This window comes from Emys orbicularis, chromosome 17, assembly GCF_028017835.1.
Source record: "Emys orbicularis isolate rEmyOrb1 chromosome 17, rEmyOrb1.hap1, whole genome shotgun sequence".
Lineage (NCBI taxonomy): Eukaryota > Metazoa > Chordata > Testudines > Emydidae > Emys > Emys orbicularis.
Window position 1 is genome coordinate 5,529,885 of NC_088699.1, and position 23,921 is coordinate 5,553,805.

Consider the following 23,921-nt stretch of genomic DNA (forward strand, 5'->3'; position numbering starts at 1 on the left):
TTTGAAGGACTAATCATCTGCCAAAGCCATTGCTGGAGTAGGGGTATGCTCTGGTAAGCTTATTAGTATGTGTGTAGGTTCTTTTATTGTTTTAGTAAGTTCTCTGTAATGCTTTTACCTTAAGAATAACTGTGCTTACTTAGAAAGAGCTGTGTAGTAACTTAACTGTGGGCAATCACACGGATTATAGACTCTGAAAAGAAGGCAAAGCAAACCTGCTTAGGCGGTCGGTCTTGTGGGGGAATTCACAGTGTAGGCAGGGAACTGTGCAGCCTGGAAATATCCTGGTCAGGAGGAAGTAAGATGCGTGTCTCCGTCCAGGACAGGTAACAGCTGAGGAACCAGAAGCCTAAAAGTGGGTGCCCTTGCTGGGCCACTGATGGGGAATACATGGCCAATTGCCCTGAAGTGTGATCTATAAAGTACTAAAACTTTTATAGCCTACTTGGCTTTCATATCACTTACTCAGGAATCCAAGTAGAAGGAAAAATTTTTGGTTAGATGCCATTAATCCCCACGCAGGAAAACAAGTACTGAAACATGATGGAGTTAAAAACGTGATTCTGTCCACTATCTCCTACAAATCTTAAAAACAAAGTAGTTTACAAAACTTGTTATATGGTTTTTAATTCACAATTCGGTATTACAAAGAGAATCCTAATACAGTCACATTAGCAACAAATTTTCACGTGCATCATTTTTATAAACAGAGAACTATTTGCCTTCCAATACGCCAGGAGCTGCACCCAAATTCCTTTTATCAAAATATGATTAGTTCATTTAGGCTTAAATTTACACAGTTAACTTAGCATTTCCTTGTTTGTCAATTTCTACAATGGAAAGTTCTTTCAGGATTTGTAGCCTGGAATTGGTGGCTTTCATATTCATCTTGTTCATCTGTGCAACACTCAATGCTGCTCTGCAAGACAAGAGCAAACTATTCAAAGTATTTACTGAAATCTGAAAAGACAGAGCCCAAAGTTCTTCTCATAAATAATTTCTCAAAAATGTTGCTCAACATCTTAAGCCAGGTCTACACTAGAAACTTTCCCTGATATAGCAATGTCAGTTAGGGGTATGTATGTATGTATGTATGTATGTATGTATGTATGTATGTATGTATGTATGTATGTATGTATGTATGTATGTATGTATGTAGGGAGTGGGGGTAGAGGGTTTGTAACAATTTTATACTGGCAAAAACCCTAATGTAGACACAGTTATCCCAATGTAAAAGTATTTTTATAGGTATAGCTTATTTAGCTTGTCAAACTGGAAAAAGGCATACTGGCAAAAGCATTTTTAAACCAATAAGCTGCAACCACACTAAGAGGTTTTACTGGTATAGCTATACCTGCAAATCTTTTCTATCGTAGATATTTAAGGCCAGGTCTAAACTAAGTTAAACAATTTATTTCTGTTGAACTTGCTGTTTAATTTTGCTAAAATATGAGTAAAGATAATTTATATTTTCAACCCTACTCAAATAAGGAGTGTGGATGGGGGGAGGGAATATGATGACTGCAATATGACGACGCCAGACTTAGTTGCTGTTTGGTTTCAAAAAAGACTACATTAAGTTATGATTTATCAGTCACAGCAATGAACTATTAAAAATTAAAGGCTTGAAAACCAATAATGATATATTCTTTCAATTCTTACCTGTTCCCATTTAGAACAAAGTAGTTAAATAATTCCCTGTAAAAGCTGTTCAGATCCACTAATTTAACAGTACTTCTGTTAATCCTTGGTACAGCCATAAACATCTCCTTAGTCACGGGTTTGAACTGTGGTTCTAGTAATTTTAAAGTAAAAATTACTCAAAAATATACACAGATAAAGTTAGGGTTACTCGAATATTTAGAAGTGCTCATGTAATACTGCCTACATAGAATATTAAACTGCTGCAATACCTAATTTATATAAGTTTTGCTCAGCACTGACGTTGGAAAGCTGGAAGACAGGTGAAAGGCAGATCTTCCCATGTACCAACTATAACAGTTATGTTCAGAACAGTATTCATGTAATTGTTGGAAGCAGTCATCCTTGCTGAAAATTTATTTACTGGCATGTTCATCACTATGCATATGCAATATCAAACATATACAATGTAATTTTCCATTTGGTTTTAATCTCAGCAACCCAATGCTTGCCAGCAGTAGATTCAACAAGGATTGATACTCTTAACCACCAACCCCTCAAATACATCACAATTTCTACACAGTAATGTGCAGTTCTCAGCATTTGAGCTGTAGCATTCAGAGTGATGTGCTGAGCAAAATAGGTAATTTCTTTGATAATAAATCATGGAAGTGGAAGAATAAAATTTTTAAAATACAAAATACAGATTTTTATTATTATTTTTTTTTAAATCAGTGAAGCATATCTTTCTAGCCTGGCAAGTTCCTGTAGGACCATCAAAGGAGTCCTGAAGATTATAGTTTTACCCACTTTAGATACCTCTGGTGGCCAGGCACCAAACAGCCTTCTCCCAGCCAAGAAAGAATAAACAGTGTTCCTCCCAGAACCCTTAAAGGACACTCTTAAATGGTCTTTCCCCCCCCAGGCTTGGGTAACACCTCTAGAGTGCTAAGGCTCTTACTGGCCTGGGGAGAAAGTAGGTATGTATGGAAACCTAATATGGGTCTATCAATTTGGTATAACAAGAGGCTACCAAGAGATCACTGGGAAAAACCCTGTTATAAATAATCATGTCCGGACAAAGCAATGATTATTCCCATATTAAAAGACTAACACTGTCTTTTTAAACTATAAGACAATTTCAGATTTAGGACCAGTTTTCAGTCCTGGCATAACTCCCAATGAAGTAAATAGGAGTTGTACCTGGGGTTGAACTTGGCCCTCAGTTTCTTACATTAAAGCAGTGGTTCACAAACTTGTTTCGCCGCTTGTGCAGGGAAAGCCCCTGGTGGGCCGGGCCGGTTTGTGTACCTGCCGCGTCGGCAGGTTCAGCCGATCGCGGCTCCCAGTGGCCGTGGTTCGCTGCTGCAGGCCAATGGGACGTACTGGCCGCCGCTTCCAGCAGCTCCCTCGGCCCATGCCGCTTCCAGCAGCTCCCATTGGCCTGGAGCAGCGAACCACGGCCACTGGAAGCCACGATCGGCCGAACCTGCGGATGCGGCAGGTACACAAACCGGCTCGGCACGCCAGGGGCTTTCCCAAACTTGTTCTGCCGCTTGTGCAGGGAACCACTGCATTAAAGTACATACTCTCCAGTGGATGTCAAAAACTAGTTACTAACATCTGTGTTCATTTATTTTATAACTACAGTAAATTAACTGTTTACTTCAGGCACTAAGTTCTACAGACAGCTCAGACCAAAAACTTCAGGGCCTGATCCTGTTTCCCCCAGAAGTGAATGGGAGTTTTGCCATCAGTGGTAGTAGGAGCAAGAATGGGCCTTTTTTTCCTCAGCTACAATTATTTGCAAGGCCTTACTTTCAGAAACTGAAGCAGATTTATCCAACTATCCCTTGGTAATGATGATTATAATTAAGGATAAGAGATTGTCACAGAGGTCATGGAAGCCACAGATTCCATGACTTTCAGAGACCTCCGTGACATTTTCTGCTGCAGGTTCAGCCCTGGGGTGGTGAGGCCAGAGCTGTCAGCAGGTAGGGGCCCTGGAGCTTTGAGCTGCCACAGGTGGTGGGGTCCCTGGAGCGGTCAGCTGCCATAGTGGGGAGTACTGGAGCCCCCTCCGCAGCAGGGCTCAGGCTCTCATCCCTCCAGCAGGGCTTGGGCTTCAGTCATCCCCCATCAGTCCCCCTCCCTCACACCCATTATTTTTAGTAAAAGTCAGACAGGTCACAGGTTTCCATGAGTTTTTGTTTATTGCCTGCAACCTGTCCATGACTTTTACTAAAAATAACTGACAAAATCTTAAGGTTAACTGTAATTGTAAGATATATTTGAATATATCAAGTTCAATATTTAGGACACCAATATGTATCTTGAAAGTATACTGACATTGTTAGTGTATTTCATTGTGGGCCTATATTATTAAATTTAAGGCTAGCATCCAAAAAACTCCAAATTTTTAAATATCTATTATACATACACATGCACTTCATTGTGGGCATATTATATATGTATTTAAAAAGTTGGGTTTTTTTATGCTAACCTTGACTTTCACAATATATAGGTCCACAATGAAATACACTAATAATGTCAATATACTCTTAAGATACATATTGATGTCCGAAATATTGAACTTGGTATGTTTGAGTATCTTACAATTAAGGTTACCCACCCACCCATCTATAGACACACACACACACACACACACACACACACACACACACACTTTTAGCAACCAGAAAAAAATAAAGTGTTAATGCTCAGAAAAGGAAGCTGATTTCTGTGAAGCAGTAGAAGGGGGTTGTCACTTACCCCCATCTGGAATAGGAACTGTAGACACTGAACACAGTGGCTAAAAACAAACAGAATACGACATCAAGTTTCATATATACTGTGCTACAATTGTGAAGTTGTAGCTGTAGTTTTTAACTAACCGTTACCAATATAGAAATATGGCTGATTGTTGGCAATTAATTGCCAAGGAATTGATATGGTAGAATTCCTAAGCATTAAGTGTATGCTTCCTTGTGAGTTACCACACTAGCTATTAGTCAGCATGCAGAAATCCTAGTGCCAAACAGATAAGATAGGTAGAAAGGGGGGAACCTAGACTTAAATCATATTTGTAATAATGTAACAAAGACCCTGACTAACTCTTTGCTGATATTTGTTGTTTAATACCATGAAAAGTCTTCGTTAGGATTGGTTTTATGGCAAAAATCCTGAGTTTCTGCCTAAAAGCGTTAGACCTCTTTAGTTTCATATTATATTCCATCAGCATTGTAATGTGGTTAAGTTATTCTTAGCCAGTTTTCAAATTACATTTAATATTTAACAGGAAATTAGAATAATGTTCCATATTTATAGGCATTTGACTCAAGTAATTATGCTCTTCACCCCCACCCCAAAGATTTAGTAGCTATTCTACTAATAGCTGAATGATCTGACAGAGCACTTGTGACAAGAAACTGATCAACCAAAACAGAATACTCTTCTGAATTCAAGGTACTGTTCATGTTTGTTTTGCACACTAGATGTGATCTAAAGCAGCATGATTTACCCATCCTTTGGAACTTTAAAATATATGCTACCATATAAATGCAAAGATGTCACTGTTTTCTTAGTAAATGGTAAGAGGTTAAAGTTGCTTTTCCAAAACAAAATTTTCTTGAACAAAACCTTTCCTGGAGGAGGACGCAGGGGGGAGGGGAAGAGGAGAATGACCAAACAAAACATTTGTGCAATAAACTGGAAAAGTAAAAAGTGAAACTATTTCAGGGCACAGTCCTGAAAACCGCTCGTCAAGTGAGCAGTCCTAATTCACACAAATAGTCCCACTGACTTCATGGAGATTACTCAGGAGTAAGGGGCTTGCAGAATCAAGCCATGTAAAGCCACAATTACCTCTTCCATTGGTGGATCTGTTCCTTTAACAGTTTTACATGCTAACTGTTGTGCTGCAGTCTGTTCTTCTTCAGACAGAGGTGAAAGCTAGGGGAAAAAAGAAACTGCTATTTTCACCACTTGCGGTGGGATTTTCAGAAGTACTCTGTTAGTTTTAAATGGGAAAAGATTTAAGCAATGATAAACTCCCATTAACTTCAATGGGAGAAGAGTTAGGGGCTGAGTGTTTCTGAAAATCCCACCATTAAACTCATGTTCAAACTCCAAATAAAATCTACTCATAGTATTCTAATGTTAGAACTATAGATTAACATCTGAAAAATAAGTGTTCCATTTAAAAAAGTTTCTAATCCCTTCTTTTAAATTGTTTCATCAGTCTCTGCTATAGTAAGTATAGAGATGGCTACAAACAAATATACAAACTACTGGCTGAAAACTTGTTGCCTAATACTCCTTGGCACAAGTAAGTGGCTTATGACTTTACCACTTCACCCCAGGACAGAAACCTATAAAATTATTCTCAACATGCTACTTGGCAGCCTAACATTGGCACAAATGGAGAGGAAAGGTAATTGTATTTTCTCCTCTGACTGTGAGGGAAACTGCCATTTTTTAAATAATATAAAAGTAAGAGTCACAATGTTTGGTTAGGGACACTGTCAGATTAAATATAATATTTTGAGAGAGGCAGTGCCATCCAATCAGTGTACTGAACACAGGGCTGGGATCCAGGAATATCTTAGTTTAACATTCTCTGTTTGATGTTGGGCTTGTCACTTAACTTCTCTAGGTTTAACCTTCCCTGTTCGTAAAGTAACAGTAAGAGGGTTTCCAAGGATTAAGTAGTCAATGTTTGCACAGCACTTAGAAACACAAGGAAGCTTTTAAAAAATATGATAATGCTTATAAAAGCTTTACATTTTCTAACATCTGAGACTATTAAAATTTAAAATAATTTTAGACTGTTCACAATTTATATTTACCGCCACTCAGACAGTGAAATAGATTAGTCATTTTCAGTTTTCTTTACAGTCAGTTTCACTTTCTACCTGGCAGCTTTCAAGATAATAGATAACACTTGAAAGATCAGTTTAGAAATTGGGATTTAATTCAGTGTCTGAGACATCAATTTCCATTAAGCTATTCAGAGACATGGGGTATGATTCACCATTGTGTTACTCCATCTTGAAATCAACGGAATTCCACCAGAATTACCTTGGATTACCACAATGGTCAATCAGACCTTTGAGTTCAACAATGGGCCCAGTCCCAGAAACCTTAATTAATGTGAGTAGCCCCACTGACTTCAATAGGGCTGCTCAAATGCAAAAGCATTTTTAGGATTGAGTACAATATATTGAGCTGTTACTTCAGTAATGTGAAATATCAGCTCTCTCAACAGAAAACATAAGAAAATTTTCCACACCAAAAAAAAAAGAAAATCTAACCCCTGTTCCAGTAACATTTTTGTACATACATGTTTATTCTTGATTTCAAAGGAACTACTCCCATCCATAAGGTTACACGTGTGCATTTACAGGACTGGGGCCCATATTAGTAAACTGAAAACATTACCTCAAGATCAGCGTGTCGCTGTAGTGCCTGCACCATCTTCATAGTGTTTTCTAGAGTAGCATGAATACAGCTCATAGACTCTCTTTGCTCTTTGGAAATTTCTTCCAGCTGTGCACACAACATTTTATAACGTGACTTCACTACTGAGAGTTTCTCTAAGAGAGTCACTGGATTTTCCTACATCAAGGTGAAAAAGTACATTTAAACTAGCAAGACATTAGAAAGATGATCAATTTGGCTACACAAGACTAAACATAGGATTAGATGTTCCCAAAGTATATGGCAACTAGAGCTGTTAAAAAAAGAATTGAAAGAGACACTTTTTCAGTTAAGTGCTTCCACTAAAATCAGTAGCGCATTACCTATAAAATGACATCTTTCATGTTTTGGAAAATCTTACTTCATCTACCCATGCCACATGATAACTTTTCATAGGCAAACATAAATAGTAATAAGCCACTAACTCTCTGGTTCCACAGAAGATACAGTAGAATGAAGATTCTGTGTTTTGGTGCTTTCTTAATTTTTCTGAGTTAGAACGTGTAAGACGCCTCTTGTAAAAATCAATGTTCTTTTTCACTGCATCTGAACATATGGGGTGGGTGAGGGAAGAGTTACCAAAAAATACTATAAATAACGCATTATACTCCCCCTTACCCTTTTTCTTTCTCCTACAAGCCTGAGTCTAGTCATCATTTGTTGGCTGATCTATTGCAAGGGTCATAGCAGAGGTGTGTCTTGAGGAGGGTGTTGAAGTTGACAGTGCCTGCTAACACTTCAGCTGATTTCTCAAAACACAAGTATGGAGCATTCCATTATACTAAGATGTGGTTATTTTGAAATAAATCTACATCAACTGTCTTGGTATGTTGCAAAAATAGAACAAAAAACAAACAAGATGACCAGGAGTTTTGAGATATATCTATCTATCTATCTATCTATCTATATACACATACATACATACACACACACACACACACACACACACAAAAACATGTTTTATGATTAAAGAGAACTACCCATTTACAGTGAATTTGTGCAAGATACAACAAAATTTACAAATTTAATCTGAAAATAGTACCTCTGCTGATGGATTATCAGGAAGGTTTTTCATTATTTCAAACTCCAATTTGTGTTGAATGTAATCCAGATCAGATTCTGCCTTCTGGAACTAAAACATTGAAGATCAACCACAATGTATTAAATAACAAAAACAGACAAAAAGCATAGTCATCTATCACTCTTTCCTGCACTAACAAAACAAAACAACCCCAACACCCCACCCCTACCCCCAGAAATCAAGATGTTTCAGTTTGAAAGACTGATGTTCTATAAGCAAGGCGCTGTTCCCCCACTTACTAATGTTTGTAGGTTATTCCAACCTTCTTATATACACACACACACCACAGAGTAAACTTGCAAATTCTTTATAGTCAAAGTAATTAAAGGTAAGTAGCCTTAAAGCAATTAGCTAGATAAGAACTTGGCAGGCAATGAGAAGTAGTGGCCAAGAAGGTCCTTGAAAAACTTACAGGAGCAGACAGTCTGCAGCATTTTCTTGCATTATCTGATAGTTGAGCTCACTGCTCTTCACAGTGCAAGTGTTGCATATTATACAGTAAGCCCCTGTTGCCAGTATGTAGTTTAGACAAAGGAAAATAGTGACCCAGAACTGAGAGGGTAAATTAAATTTTTTTTACATCAGTCAAACCAGGGTAACATTCTTAGGGTAACCGGTCATAAGGACATGCATTCATCTGTGGCAATATCTCTTTGGGTACACTACCACATGTATAATATAGCATGTAGCATGCTGTACCATTTAGAACCCATTGAAAAAGACTTCTCAAAACAGGAGAGTAATTTTTTTCCAAAACATGCTCTAAGGACAAGTCAGCTGCAATCAATATTACTTATCTGTAATTTGAGTTTAAGGAAGGCCCATTTCCTCCATAGAGCTGGAGGAGACCTAAAAAGGACAAATGTACTTTAAACATAAAATTAGTTTCTTTACTCGTATTTTTTACTTTCACAACTAGGACCAACTGCTCTGGCAATTACTTCTGAGAAGTAACCAGCAGTGTACGAACATCCTCAATAAACAGGGAAGGGAAGGAGGAGGAAAAGAGGAGAAAAACTGAACCAGAATCAGCTACATTATCCAGAGAAACCCTCAAAACAGGTGATCCCAAACAGGCAGGAACCACGTTTCCTTATTCATTTTTTCTATATGTATATGTATATGTACACACACACACACACACACACACACACACCCCTTTGGTTTTATTGTAATGCATGGAATTTAGAGCTAACTGAAGGGCTTTGCATTAAAAGAACTGCAAGCAGGGAAAGAACATCTTACAGTATTTGATCAACAAGAATACAGAGATCATCCTGCTTATGTCTTTCTGCTTACAAAGCCAGAGAACAGAATTTCCTTTCAGTTGCTCCTGATTTGGAAAATATGAAATCAGGACTGGTTAGATTTATATTTAGTTTTGTTCAAAGTAGATTTTGAGTCCTGACTACAGATGGTATAGGAAGTTGTTATTCCAACCTGTTTGAGGACTCTGGGATATATCAACAAACAAACAAACAAACGGTGGTTTGACAACCACCTTGTCTGGAAGAAACTGCAGGCAAAACCCTTTGATAAAGAGGGCTACTATATTAATATAACCCTCTTGGTGGACACAATGGCCAGTGGGAAAGAGATTTGAGATTAAGAAAATATGGCAATTTTTCCACTGCAGGTTTAAGAGGTGCCTTTGTCAGAAATACCCCATTTAGGCTCCATTATATGGCCTTAGATTTCTGAAAGGAGGCTCCTGAGAAAATGCAAAGTGGAAAGAAGAATATGGGGATTCAAAAGAAAATAGAAGGAACTGGGTGCACTGTACTTTATGTGGACCATTTGGGGTGAAATCCTGACACTAGTGAAGTCAAAGGGAGTTTTTCCATTAACTTCAATGATGCCAGGATAACTCTTGGACTTTCAGAAAATTCAGGCTCAGCTCTTATGAGAATTATTCAGTAAGAAGTCTTTCATAACACACTTCTGAGATCAGTGGATGTGGGCTGAATACCCAGAAGCGGTGACCAGAGTTCTAGATACTGAAACAAATGGTGTATATACACAGGTATTCACTCATACAGTAAGCCTACAGTAGTTTATTGTTGACTTTGCTTTTCTGATACAGTAGGTTTTGAAGGATCTAGGGAAGATTTTTCTCTTAGAGAACTTACTTTATCGGATATCACAACTACTGTCAGAGGAAAGGAGTTCTCTTCCAAACAATATCAGAGAAAATAGTTTTCAATTCTGACTAAAGTCAGAGAAATGACTGAAGTCATTGAGATGTTGATATTTATTCCAGGAATTTAAAATTAAGATACAGTGGATGTTCATAGTTTGGTAACTTCTCCCCCAATAGTATTGTTTGTAGAAGCATACTTCCCTGCTTTCTTAGATTATTTTGGTGAAGTTAGAGGTTTAGATGTTATGATAGAACAAGGGCTTTCTGTACTCTTCTAAAAATTTATATTTAATAATGAAATATGAAAGTAAGGCTGCTATTCCCGATCACTTCCACTGAACCTTTCAAAGCTCCAAGAATTTCTTACAACTAAAAACCCATTGCAATTCTCCCATTAAGTCAAGGAAACTGTTAAAGTATTAACTTCAGCTGAAATTTCTAACTGTTTACATTATGTACTGAAGATGCATTGTAAACTTCTTTTGATTTTTAAACACATTTTGTATGTTATCGTCAGTTCAGCAGCCTTTTTGGTGTTAGCATTCATTATATGTAGATAGCAATCACAAGAGCTTTTCTGTAACTTTCTATTCTTTAAAGGAAATATAATGTACAAAGTGATCCACCTTTAACTGACATCTTATTATGCAGAGCTTTCTTTGAATGACTGAATGTTATGACAAATTTAATAAATATTTTAAGTGTATAAAGGATAGGTTTTCATAGTGATGACTTATTTCATAGAGACTTATACACAGCTGCCACAGATATTAGTGAGACTTGACAGCAGCTAAATCCACACATCTAGCTTGAAATGTTACCCTATATTGTCTACAATTTCAAATGAGTCCAAATATTGTAGAAAAAGAAAATGACAATCAAAATATTGTATTAGTAGAAACAGGCAGGTAACACATCCAACATCTACTGCTAGGATAATTGTGTTGCCACAGTGAGTAACCACACTAGAAGAGTTTTCTAGGCTACCATCAGATACCCTGATGAGCTAGAAACATTCTATTCAAGTAGAATCCCCACTTCTCCTTATTCTCCCTTACTCCCTTTATCTAACCCACTCCACACACCTACTCTTTCCTTCCTCCTGCTCTTGTCTTCGTACAGTCTTTCACAATTACCTGAATTGCCCACTGTGTGGAACCAGCAATTTCTTACTACACCAAACACACACCTTTTCTTAATTCACATCTCTCAAGGTGAAGTTCTTCTGTGGAGCTTTAAAATGATAATCTAAAGTGTGAAATTATATAAAAAAGCAAAGAAAACACCTTTCAAAAACTGGACCTTGCCTGATCCATTCATGTATTAAGCACCTGAATTTTATTGTGTTACGTAAACAGTAAATCCTTTGTGAAAGACACCGTCTTCCATGCATGATACAGCCTGTTATTTGTACTTGTAAATTTGACATTTTAAAAAAAGTGACATTTTAGTATTAAATGTATATAGGACAGAAGTGCCACAACAAAACTAGCACATCCATAAAGAAACATCTCTACCTAGGGCTTGCCTACACTTACAGCGCTGCAGCAACACAGCTGCATCACAGTTGCACTTAGTGAAGACACTATCTAAGCCACCTCTCCACCTCCTTGAGAGGGGGTAGCAATGTTGACAGGAGTAGCCCTCCCATTGATGTAGCGCAGTCTACACCAGGGGTTAGGTCGGTAAAACTATGTCGCTCAGGGGTAAGATTTTCCACACTCCTGAGCGACGTAGTTTATTATACCAACAAAAGTTTGTAGTGTAGACCAGGACTTGATAATGTAACTGTATTTAAGAGTCAGGCACTGCTGCTTCAATCTTACATATGCTATTACATGAGTTTGTTAAGGGCTGAATCCAGCTCTTCTATTACACTTTTTTTTTTTTTTTTGGAAAGATTGTTACTCGAGTAAGCCAATACAAGAAGTATTTTCATACAATAACATTGCTAGTTTTATCATTTGCTTAGAGACTAAATATTTGGTAGCTGACATTCAAATGTAAGACTTTACTAATGAAACAAAAAAATATATTATTTTTCTTTCTAGTTAAAGGTGTTAAATCTTCTCCATCAATTTCTACAGCTTTCTCAGCCTGGTCACTGTCCTTTCTCAGTACTAAAAAACTATTAGCAATAATGTGTAAACAGCTGTGAGTAGAGACTATCAATGACATTTCAGGATCTGGTTATATCAGAGATTTTATTTTTGATTATACTAAGAATGTGTCCTCTTGTTTGATCAAGATACTCACAACTAATTTAATTATTCCCTGATAAATCAGACAGATAAGTGGATAATCAAACTGATGACATCACCAACACATTTCACACAATTCTTTTCTTGGGATAAATGAGCCACTAGGGAATTGGATAATTGCCCTGTGAAATAAGTGATAAGATTATTGCTTAATTAACTTTCATCTGCCATTTTAATGTCTATTAGGGATTTCTGGTTTACAGAAAGGCAGTGTGCCCAGTTCACAAAACTAACACTATGAATTTCTTCATATAATCATTTGGGATTATAGTTGAGAGAGACTGTTTTGAACGTAAAATAAATATTTATAGAATTAATTTAACTCAATGTGGTTTTCACTGTTTGAACTGACATCTAACTCTATAGCAATAATTAGAGTATAACTTAAACCTTTTGAAATGACCAAAAAAATGTGATGCACTAATGCAACCTAACTTCCATTGATTTCAATGGATTTTGGGTCAGGCCCATATTTAGGTAGTTAAGTATATCCAATTATCTTATATTGATAGAAGATTGCTCCACACAAAATAATGGAAATCACAAGATCTTTGCCCATTAAGACTTACGTCTATATACACACACACAATTTCTTGAAAATTAGAAATCCTTTAACAATACTCTTCTTAAATAGTTTGAAACTAAACAAACCACAATGCGTGACAAAGCTTCTCCATCTATCTCAGATTTATGGCACTATAAAAAACCACTAACTTCTCTCTTCTGATTTACATCCATCAGACCCTTTTGGTGAATGATGTGGACTTGCAATACAGAATTAGCCACCATGTGTAATAATACATAAGAACCGCTCTCTCCTTTTGAGGCACCTCCCTTCCCCTGCACTCATTTATCCAAACATTTGTTGCTATTTAACATTTATCTTTATTTAGTGAATATTATTCCAGAAAGGACTACAGTATTGTACAGATCACATGGAATGTCATGATCTGTACCCATCAGGCTCAAATGTCTCCAACGTCCTTTTCTACAAAAAGAATCAAAATTAATATTAAAATATTTTCTAACCACCCAGCAACAGTAAATGGGGGAAGACCATGGTGCATGATCGGAGATCACTTAAGTTATTAAACTGTTTTGGGATTACTTTAATAAGAGAATCAAAAAGTCCAATATTTAAAACTCAGTCACCAGTAGAAAAAAATCCTCATTATTAGATTTACTATTAAATCTATTTTAAAAGAAAATAGAACAGCCAATAAACAAAAATATTAGACGCTTAAGAAACACTAAAAAGTTATGTATTCCATCAACAATTAACTTTCTTGAAAGGTTCCTTTTGCTCCAGAAGGAAGACTCTGAGAAGACACAAAAATGAAACACTGAAACAATTCTATGAATCCCATAACGTCACACCAACCTCTTCAAAATACAGTTTTCAATTTCAAAGTACACAAATAAATTGCTATGTAGCATACAAGTGCTGAACCTATCTGACAACCACATCCTAAACTGATCTAATGAGAGGGTGCTGGTCCCTACTAATAAGAAACTTGAAAAAAAAAATATTCTAGTCTAACAATAAAACACCTGCTAAATATTTCAAAATATTAATGGAAAAAAAACCCCAAGATTAAATTTCAAAAACCCACAACTTATTCTCCTGAGCAGAGTCAATTTTTAACAAGTCAAATATACACAGATGGTAGGTCTAGGACAAAACTCACAATAATCATAATACTTAGCTCTTGTTTCCATAACAAATATTAAAGTTCATATTGATGGTAAAATACACCAGCTGATTATTTAAGTAGCTTAAAATTAAAATTAATTACAGTTTAAAGAAAAACATGAAACAAATGTTACAAATTAGGTGTTATCTTTGAACATCACACAGAACCTATTGAACTTTGATATTAGTTTTTCCAGTTGCCCCAATAAGCCAATACATTTACATTATAATAATATTAGAACCTGGATTATTTACAATTGCATTCCTTATGTCACTATTTTTGCAATATTAAATTATAGTTCAAATTTCAAAGGTATTTCCTTATTGATATTGTCCTGTGTTTCTAACAGAATGCAAAATTAACAGAACTCACATTATTTCTTTATAGCTTTAAAAATTCCAGTAAGGACAATGATATCCTTACAGATATCCTTCAATTACAAGTTAGCAACAGATTGTGTAATCAGGAATTTATGTGTATGTAACCTTGAAAACACAGATTATAGAAACATTAAATAATGAATAATATAGACTCATTTGTCATTTACAGTCACTACAATGGGTTTCTTAAACTGAACAAATAAAGATGACAGGAAAAATACACACAAACAGAGTGAATGGTTTTACTATGAGTAGATGCAGATGTATTTTTGGTATGTGCTTTCTAAAGACTCCCATCAACATCAATAGGCTCTGGAGCAGGCCCCAAGACAATGGGGATTTTGCCACTGACTTGTTTGGGAGCAGGGTATATCCAAAGCGTATATACTTTTAATTTTGAGATTCACCTTTCAGTATACTGAAAACTTTTACTCTCTTCAACGGATACTTCTTTTGGCTAACTTTGGCATAGTAGTTAAAACACAGGATAGATGTGGAAGAGTTTAATCTAAGAAATCCTCCAATTTTAGGAATAAGAAGAAAATACTTCTTTAACCTCTTACTCCAATAATTTACCATTTGACTTTGACAAAACTGCTCCTGAGGTCCAATCCTAAAAGTTACATTAATCATAAAAATATACAGTAAACTTCTTTTTAATTACACTCTTTATTGTTTAAAAACCTTCATAAGGATTTAAAAATCTGTCCTGGTAATTCTGTCATCCTCTGTGGGAGAAAGTTTATATTCTTGATTTCTAATGACAGGCCATCAAGATAGTGTGTTTTTTGTTTACTTCTTTATCTGCACCCACATATCTCAGAATGAAGACATCAGGAATACAGATTACTGTGACTGATGTTAAAAAGCATCTAGGAAGACTCAGTTTCTAATATAATACTGTTTAAATATGTTTGAAGGAAGGAATAGATTATAATAGATGTCCCGATTTTATAGGGACAGTCCCGATTTTTGGGTCTTTTTCTTACATAGGCTCCTATTACCCTCCAACCCCTTTTCCCGATTTTTCACATTTGCTGTCTGGTCACCCTAGATTATAAATATGCGTGTCTTTACAAAGTATGAAGCACAGCTCATAAGAATATAAAGCATGTTAAGCAAGGCAGAATTTGAGATTTACAGACTGACAGTGAACCATTAACTGCAGGTTACTTGTATAATTGAGAATATTTAATTTTAATGTGCTATTGCTTGTCTATCATGTAACTAATATTTTAAGACTTGCCCTTAATGAAAATATTATAATTAAATATCACACCTTGTTTTGTAGAAATATACCTACATACATTTAAGAAATTATGCCCATTATAAAAGACTTCCCAGAACAGCTTAGATGTATCTGAGATACACCCCTCCTTTCTGCCACTTGTTTCTTATTTTATGAAAAGATAAGAAGTGACTGTTTCAGCAAATGCATCTCTTTTAAACTTTTATAGTGATTTGATCTTTAATCCCCATTCCAGTTTTTTTTTTTTTTTTAAATCTACAGATACACCATTTTCTAAATCTAAGAATAGTAAAATACAATTTAATTTCAGTGTTAAAAATCTCACCATATTGTTATAGATTTGGAACCTTTGCACAATGAAGATTTTACAACAATGAGAAAATGTAAATTTATTAAATGCAGATTTACTCACAGGCTTTGAAGAAACGGTTAGAAGCTGCAGGGCAAGAATCAAGATATTGCTGTGTACTCTGCTTTCAGATGCTTTGACAATACTATTGCACTGCTAGCTGTAAAGTACAGTAGTGCAATAAAGTCAGAGCATTCGTTAGCAGCAAGACATAGGAAAGGTAAGTGGAAATAATTTGTAATGAAAAGAATAACCTACATCAGATATATTTTGAACAAAAGTAATGTTTCTATTTAGTAGGCTGACCCTTTTTGAAACAAGGGAAACCAGAATCCTGAACAGCTAGTCAACACCATCTATATATACACACTTTAAGTAAAAATAAGTTGATGTCCGATGCTGGCATCTTGTGGGTTATGGAAAACTGGCTACGGTTAATATTAATCAGGCCTACTAGACACATGCAGGGACTTGGAAATTGTTAACACATCATGGAATGTCTGGATTCTCTTGACCAAGAGAAAATGATAAAAAAACACCAAAAATCTGTTGTGAATTGGGTTTAGAACATTTTGCTGCTGCTGCTCTTGCCCGACAATCACATTTCCAAATACATCTCTCTTTCATGTGTGTTATGCAGCTGAACAAAATAATGAGATGCCATAGGACAGAGGTTCTCCAGCTGTGGTCCATGGACTACTGGTAATCCAGGGAACACTTTCTGGCCACATGAAATTATTTGTTCTTATTTCCAGCTGTTAAACTTAAAACAATTAAAGTAATTTATTTTAGCTTCCTAATATTTTTCTAGCAAATGCTGTGGTTACCACAGCAATGATACATGATCACAAATGGGAGCAGGGTCAACAGGATTGTGAATTAGGGGAGAGGTGTCCGAAAGACAGATTCTTTATTAAAATCTGGTCTACAATATGAAAAAACCTTCAGAACCTCTAGGGCTAGATAATTCCATCGGCCATCTCCACCTGTACATTCTAAGATTCTTAACAGCAAGACTCAGACAAATGGAGGAACTGAGTGAAGGTGCATTAAATCACCATGGCTGCAACCTGAGCCAAGTCCACACCTATGACATCCTCTGCATTGTTTTCCTAGGGAAATTAGTATGATGTTCCCTTCCTTGCATTTGGAACATATTTCTTGGGCCATGATCCTAGTTTTGATAAAGGCAGCACGTGTGAAAAATGAGTAAGTGGCAATCCTACTTTATTGTTATTGTAGCATAGTCTTCCAGTCTGACTAGACAAATACTCTGACCTTTAAATTGTGATTCCATAAAAAAAAAAAAAAAAAAAAAAATTACTAACGTGGACAGTATCACTGGCCAATGCCCTTTTAACATTGCACTGCTTTTTGTGTATGATCACTAGTAGTACAACATAAAAAGGGCACTGGACAGACACCACTCACCAGGAAGTAATAGGTAGGTCCAACATACTAAAAATACAATGAAATAAATGGAACAAGACCGCTCTCAAACAAGCATTTTAAGATTAATCTAGCAATTCTGTTTTTACAGTAAGGAACACTGAAATGTTGCACATGTGAATGTATTTTCCTCAGACCTTTATGCTACCTCCAACATTTGAAGGTCTGTAGACTTAAAAGTAAATAATACTTACTAAAGACACCATTTCGTTAATCATAATCCACCACCATGTATTGTACAGTACTCTCAATAGGGCCTGATCCAATGCCCACTGAAGTTCGTAGAAAGATTCCCACTGATTTTAATGGGCATTGGATCGAGCCTCGTCTTGGATGCATATCTCCTTCTGAAATGCAACAAGTCTTAAAAAAAACCAACTTAGGTTTATGCTCTTTTTACATAATTAATTTTACCATGTTATGGATCCTCTGACTCACTTTTCTCTTATTGTAATTTGGTCATTTGTCTTTCAAATGTATGCAGACTCGCTTTTAAGCCACATGGTTATTCAGTATGATCATTCACATTGCTATTAATAAAATTAGTTCTTTTTAAGTTTTCCTACAAAATAACTATAGTCTATCCTCGGTTCCTCTAGAAGCTAAAAGCTTTTCATGAAGTACATACCAAAACTGGGGAAGTTAGAAGTACTATTTTATCACACTTCTATGGAAAGAGCTGACGACTTCATAGAAAATACAGGAAGAACAAACAAGCCAAAGGATAAACAAGACACACAAAGCTGCAATACCAGGGACAGTTAGCAAGACACAAATTCCCATTAATTTAAATAATTGAATGCTTTCAGAGAGAGACAAACACACACACACTCTTTTGAAAACCTAACTAAGCTTGTGTGCAAGAAATTAAAACAAAGTAAAATGAAAAAAAAAAAAAGAAAGAGAATACAACTAAAAATTCAAGATGGCTCTGCATTGTGTCACTCGTGATCCTTCCTAATGGCAGAAGGCAGCTGGACATGTCTCCCTTTGGAACAAGTCAACAGTACCCCTAAAATCAAACAGAAGAATGCAAGATGGCCCTTGCCAATATAGGAGCAAAGGAACAAACTATAGTCTTAAATACTGGTAGCATAAGGTAGTAGTGACAGAGTGCAATCATATGAATGATTTTGGTCCAAACCATTCCTAATGCAATCTAATGCAAAAATCAAGATGTCTACTTGGAAAGTAGGTCATAAAAACATTGGTTGATATCCTGGCTGCAATTAAGTCAATGGCAAGATTCCGATTGACTTTAAAGGGGCCTTGATATCACTCACTATTCCTGCACAGTAATTTCTTGGATTATTTTTGTTGCAATTATTTTTGTGTCCTGAAGCAAAAATCATGAACCATCAGATTCTACAAAGTGAGGCTAAAATGTGAGTATTTGTAATACTGACACAGAATTTGACATTCAACATATTGATAGTTTCTAGGCAGTTTTTCACAATAAAAATAGTTTTAAATTTAAAAATAGGACAAGTTTAAAAAGAAAAAAGCAACAGAAGAGACAGGTAGATCTCAAATAAATGGACTGTATGGACATTACTACCAGTTTTACATTTAAAATCAAAATTGATCTTCAGAGATTTGAGAAGAATTTAAACGTCATTCAAGTCAAACAGTATAGTATTACCACGCCAAACATTATTTGAGTATGATGACATCACTTTAGTAGATACTGGATACAGGAAACTATAAGAGTATAATTTACCAGATTCCAAAATATGGCTTGGGATTTAAAAACAAAAACAAAACAAACAAACAAACAAAAAAACACAAAACAGCTTAACACAAAGCACGCATCTTTAAAATATATTGTGAAATTGAGATTTACATAGTGTACATATTTAATGCAGTGACCTTTTAACTCTGGAGCATTAGATTCAAATATTTTCTAATAATGTGATACAAAGAATGTTATTTTGTTCCTAATTGTAATCTGGTGTTGTCATAAAACCACTACATAGGTTACAGCACTACTCAGAAGAGCCATTGGACTGGAACAGGACGGTAATGCGGGTCACTCAATGAGATGACGGAGGCACATTAGAAGAACAAGCTTATCCTTTTGGCTGAATGCCTTCTAAGTTGTTTATTTTCAGACAAAAAATGCTTCATTTGCACATTGCTGTTAACATATTAAAGAAATAATTACATTGGAAGTGGAAGTTCAAAAATGTGAATAGAAGGGACAGTTAGGTAACTGAAAAAAGTTATTAAATGAAATAGAAGGGGCTAAGAAGTGCTTTAATTTGGTGCTTAAGAAAGTGAAGGGCTTAAAAGCACTGACTAGATTCAGGGATAGCGAGGACATAAAACATGAACACTTTCCCACAAAGCTCTGCCATTGTACCTCCTAGTTCTGAGTTTCTCTTGAGAAGCTTGTTATAGTGATTTAAAAATGTATAAATAAGGACCAGGAGAACACCAAACTCATTTTCACTTTCCACCTAATTAAAATTTCAATCCCATGTTTCCATATATTAAAAGCCAGAGTACTAACCTACTGCAATAGCTAACTCCCTGTATTGCTGGTCTATTAGACGGGTTACCAAAACAAGAAGCATTATTGAGATAAATGGGTAATTGGAAGTTTGCTGACAAATACCACAAGGAAACAATATAGAGATATTTTGCAGAATCACATTTTATTGTGTGTAATTCTCATATAAAAGCCTATAAAATGTATGTTTATGGCACAATGTAAGAATTAATATCCATAATAAATTAGAATGCACAGACCATTCCCAAATGTCTCCAAGCATGTTAAACAAAATTATAAACAGACACACATGTGCCTATAATAATCCCAATAACTACTGAAATAAATTAACATAAAAACTCCAGAAACAAAAAAAGTAGCTTAACACTTGAAGGATGCCACAGAAGGGCTCTGGTGCATATGAAGGGGAAATCCTTTCTAGGGCCTAATTGCACTATGAAAGTGACTTGTGTTAAAGCACAGCTATTTAACATGACTGGAGGTAGGAAAAAAAGAAACTATGGTCCTGCCTAGGGGGACTGGATCAAACAGTGCTAAAATTAAATTAAGAGACCTATGGACTGGAAGGGCTGAAGTGAGCATCATCCTTCCCCCACTAAGCTGGGCACACAATACCAGTCTAGTAAGAAGCCGGACTTCTTCTCCAGACTGAAAAGCCCCATGAAACATCTCCATCAGCATAGTCAGTGGGGAATAGGCTAGCCAACAGGAGCTCTGCCCCCACAAGATTTTTGGGAACTAGAATGTCCCACACAAGTTTTGACCACTCATCCTTCAAAGTAGAAACGGACCAGCCCAAGTGAGCTCTTCCCACCCTCAACCAGATGAGAGCATGGATCAGCTTCAGCACAGCTCTGCCCTCCTTCCCCCATACAAGAGGGGCCCTGTATGAAAGAAGAAGTGGCCTTGATGAGGACTGCTCCAGTTTCCCCCCAGCTCACCTCCGAGATAAAGAGGAGAATGGATCCGTCCTGGGGAGCTCTGCTCCGTCACCAGCCCACTGGGATGAGAGGCAAATGGACCACCCAGAAAACTTCTACGCCCACCCCACTGCCTCCGAGGAGAGAGAAAAAATGGACGGGCCCAAATGAACTCTGTGCTCCACACCCACCCCAGCATGCGGGAGATTAGACCAGAGCAGCCAACGTCAGCTCCACATGCTACTCGGCTGGAAGTTCCATGCCCTCCCCCTCCCTAGAGAATGGGCCAGTCCAGGCAACCTCTGCTCCGCCTCCCACTCCCGGGCCGGAGAGGAAAATGGACCGACCCAGACGAGCGCCGCTCCACAACCCCTCCCCCCCCTCTCGGACGGGGAGAGGTGAATGGAGCGGCCCGCCAAGCTCTACCTATTCCCCTCCCCAGGGTGAGAACAAAATGAACAGACCCAGACGAATTTACCCTGCCCCTCGAAAGAAGAATGGGCCGGCCCGACGGGTGGGAGGAACAGTCCTGTGCCTCCCGCTTCAATCCCCAGCTACCCCCATGAGTCTGGATAGGGACGGTCCCCCTGACCCCTCTAGCCCACAGCTTGCGCCAGCGCGCGCTTACCTCCAGCCTCGCCCCCCAGACACAGGCCCCACTACCTCTTACCCGCCGGCCCCGCTCTCGGCCTGGCCCCCCGCCCCTTGAACTCACCATGGTCTCAAGCCTGGTAACCGCCGTCTCCATGTTGAATAGTTGACATTCCTCAGGCAGCGGCGGAGATATAGCCACCCCCTCTTTCACAGGATGGGAAAACCGGGGGTCGCCATTGGGCAGCTGTCACTCACTGCTTAATTGGGATTGGCCCTCTGCTGACACAGACCCGCGCCCATTGGGCGGGGAAGGACGTAAACCCTGTTTATGACACGGATGCGGCCGTTGGTTGGAAGAAAAACTGCACCATGTGATTGGTTAGGAAAGGAGAGCCGCGAATTATGACTGGCTGAGAGTGGACTCCAATTGTGATTGGCTGATATTGGAACTATACTAGCTAATTGGGTAGAAGGGTTACCCCTGTTTTCTGATTGGTCTATTGCAGGGGGGGTGGGGGAACTATGCCTCTTTTTCGTTTATCTTGTCCACTGCTCTGTTATTGGCTTCTCCCCTCCCACTTTTTAATCTGATTGGTCTTTTGTAAAACAAACACTCTGGCAAACTGATTGGTTAAACTGAAACCCTTCCAACCAATCGTGAGGCATCTTTCCTTCGTGTGGCGCAAGATGTGCTGATGGCAGATGAGACCTATGCTGGGATTGGTTCTTCTCCCCGCCTCCTTATCATGTACACTCTTGGCGTCGACTGGCTGGACCTGAATTCGCTGTAACCAATCAGAGCTTGGATAGCTCTGGCGGGTGTCGGGCTCCGTGGGAGGCAGAAGAGAGCGGGGCAGCGATTGGCTTAGGGTGGCTGGTGTAGCGATTTTGAATTGCAGGGAGGTTGCTCGGACCGATGAGCAGGTAAGTAAGTGAAGGAGGGGGCGAGCCGAGTGGCTGGGGTGACTGGTCACTCCCCCCCCCACCCGGGGGGCACAGAGGGGCGGGGCGGCCGAGGGTGCAGAAAGAGGGTGGTGGTGCGGGGGGGGGGGCACGGCTGGGGTACAAGCGGGGGTAGTGAAGGGGGTCAGAGTCCGGGGTTCTGGGGAGGGGGCCTACGGGGAAAGCTTGAGGGTGCTGGGAGGCTCCCAGAGTGATGCGTGCCCTGCTAGGCTGGTGGGTATCCTGCTACAGGGAGGCAGTGCAGTCTAGGGACCTAGTTATCTACCGTCTCCGGGCCCCAAGGTGCTAGGTGCTGGGCACATACACAGGGGAACCGCAGAGTTATGAACTGACCAGTCAACCACACACCTCATTTGGAACCAGAAATACACAATCAGGCAAAAAGAACAGGAGTACTTGTGGCACCTTAGAGACTAACAAGTTTAAAATCAGGCAGCAGCAGAGACTCCCCCCCCCCCCCAAAAAAGAAGAAGCAGCAGCAAATACGGGGCCGTACTGTGCTAAATGTAAACTACTAAAAGAATAAAGGGAAAGCAGCATTTTTCTTCTGCATACTAAAGTTCCAAAGCTGCATTACGTCAATGATCAGCTTTAAACATTTGAAAGAACCACCATAACGTTTTGTTCAGAGTTACAAACAACCTCCATTTCCGAGGTGTTCATAGCTCTGAGGTTCTACTGTACAGAATAAGGCATGGATCTTGCCTCTAACTAGGCAAGATGGACAAAGGGTGGGAGAAAAGAAGGATTTTGTTTCTATTTTACAGCTGGAAAAATTGAACCCAGTGTAAGCACCAGTCTGGCATCTTAACCACAATAAAATTCTTCTCTAACTAGAAGCTGAATAGAGTCATGCTAGCTGTAATAATAGCCATGTTACTGTGGGACCTCTTACTGCAAAGGGTCCCAAATTGCTTTGCAGATTCCCATGCATACACTAGACCGGGGTGGGCAAACTTTTTGGCCTGAGGGCCACTTCAGGGTTCCAAAACTGTATAGAGGGCCAGGTAAGGAAGGCTGTGCCTCCCCAAAGAGCCTAGCCCCTGCCCCCTATCCACCCCTTCCCACTTCCTGCCCCCTGACTGCCCCCCTCAGAATCCCTGACCCATCCAACCCCCTCTGCTCCTTGTCCCCTGACCGCCCCTATGTCTAATAGGCTGCAATATTTTGATAGCTCCAGAGTTGCTCAATTAGAACATCATAAGAAACT

At 38.3% G+C, this 23,921-nt stretch overlaps 1 protein-coding gene across 3 annotated transcripts; it reads right to left on the reverse strand.

Annotated features, from left to right (window-relative positions):
• Positions 1-611: 611 nt before the first annotated feature.
• On the reverse strand, positions 612-21,986 carry SKA2 (spindle and kinetochore associated complex subunit 2). Of its 3 annotated transcripts, none has more exons than XM_065418363.1 (7): positions 21,870-21,986; positions 8,162-8,251; positions 7,081-7,257; positions 5,506-5,592; positions 4,414-4,453; positions 1,663-1,795; positions 612-937 (listed from the first exon to the last, which is right to left on the reverse strand). In XM_065418363.1, exons 1-7 carry the CDS (start codon positions 21,900-21,902, stop codon positions 793-795), a joined length of 705 nt encoding a protein of 234 aa, XP_065274435.1. In that variant the 5' UTR covers positions 21,903-21,986; the 3' UTR covers positions 612-792. The 3 variants fall into 3 exon arrangements, with proteins under 3 accessions (XP_065274435.1, XP_065274437.1, XP_065274436.1); XM_065418365.1 differs by having other exon boundaries at positions 612-914; positions 21,870-21,985; XM_065418364.1 differs by having other exon boundaries at positions 612-919; positions 21,870-21,983.
• Between the last annotated feature and the right edge of the window lie 1,935 nt (positions 21,987-23,921).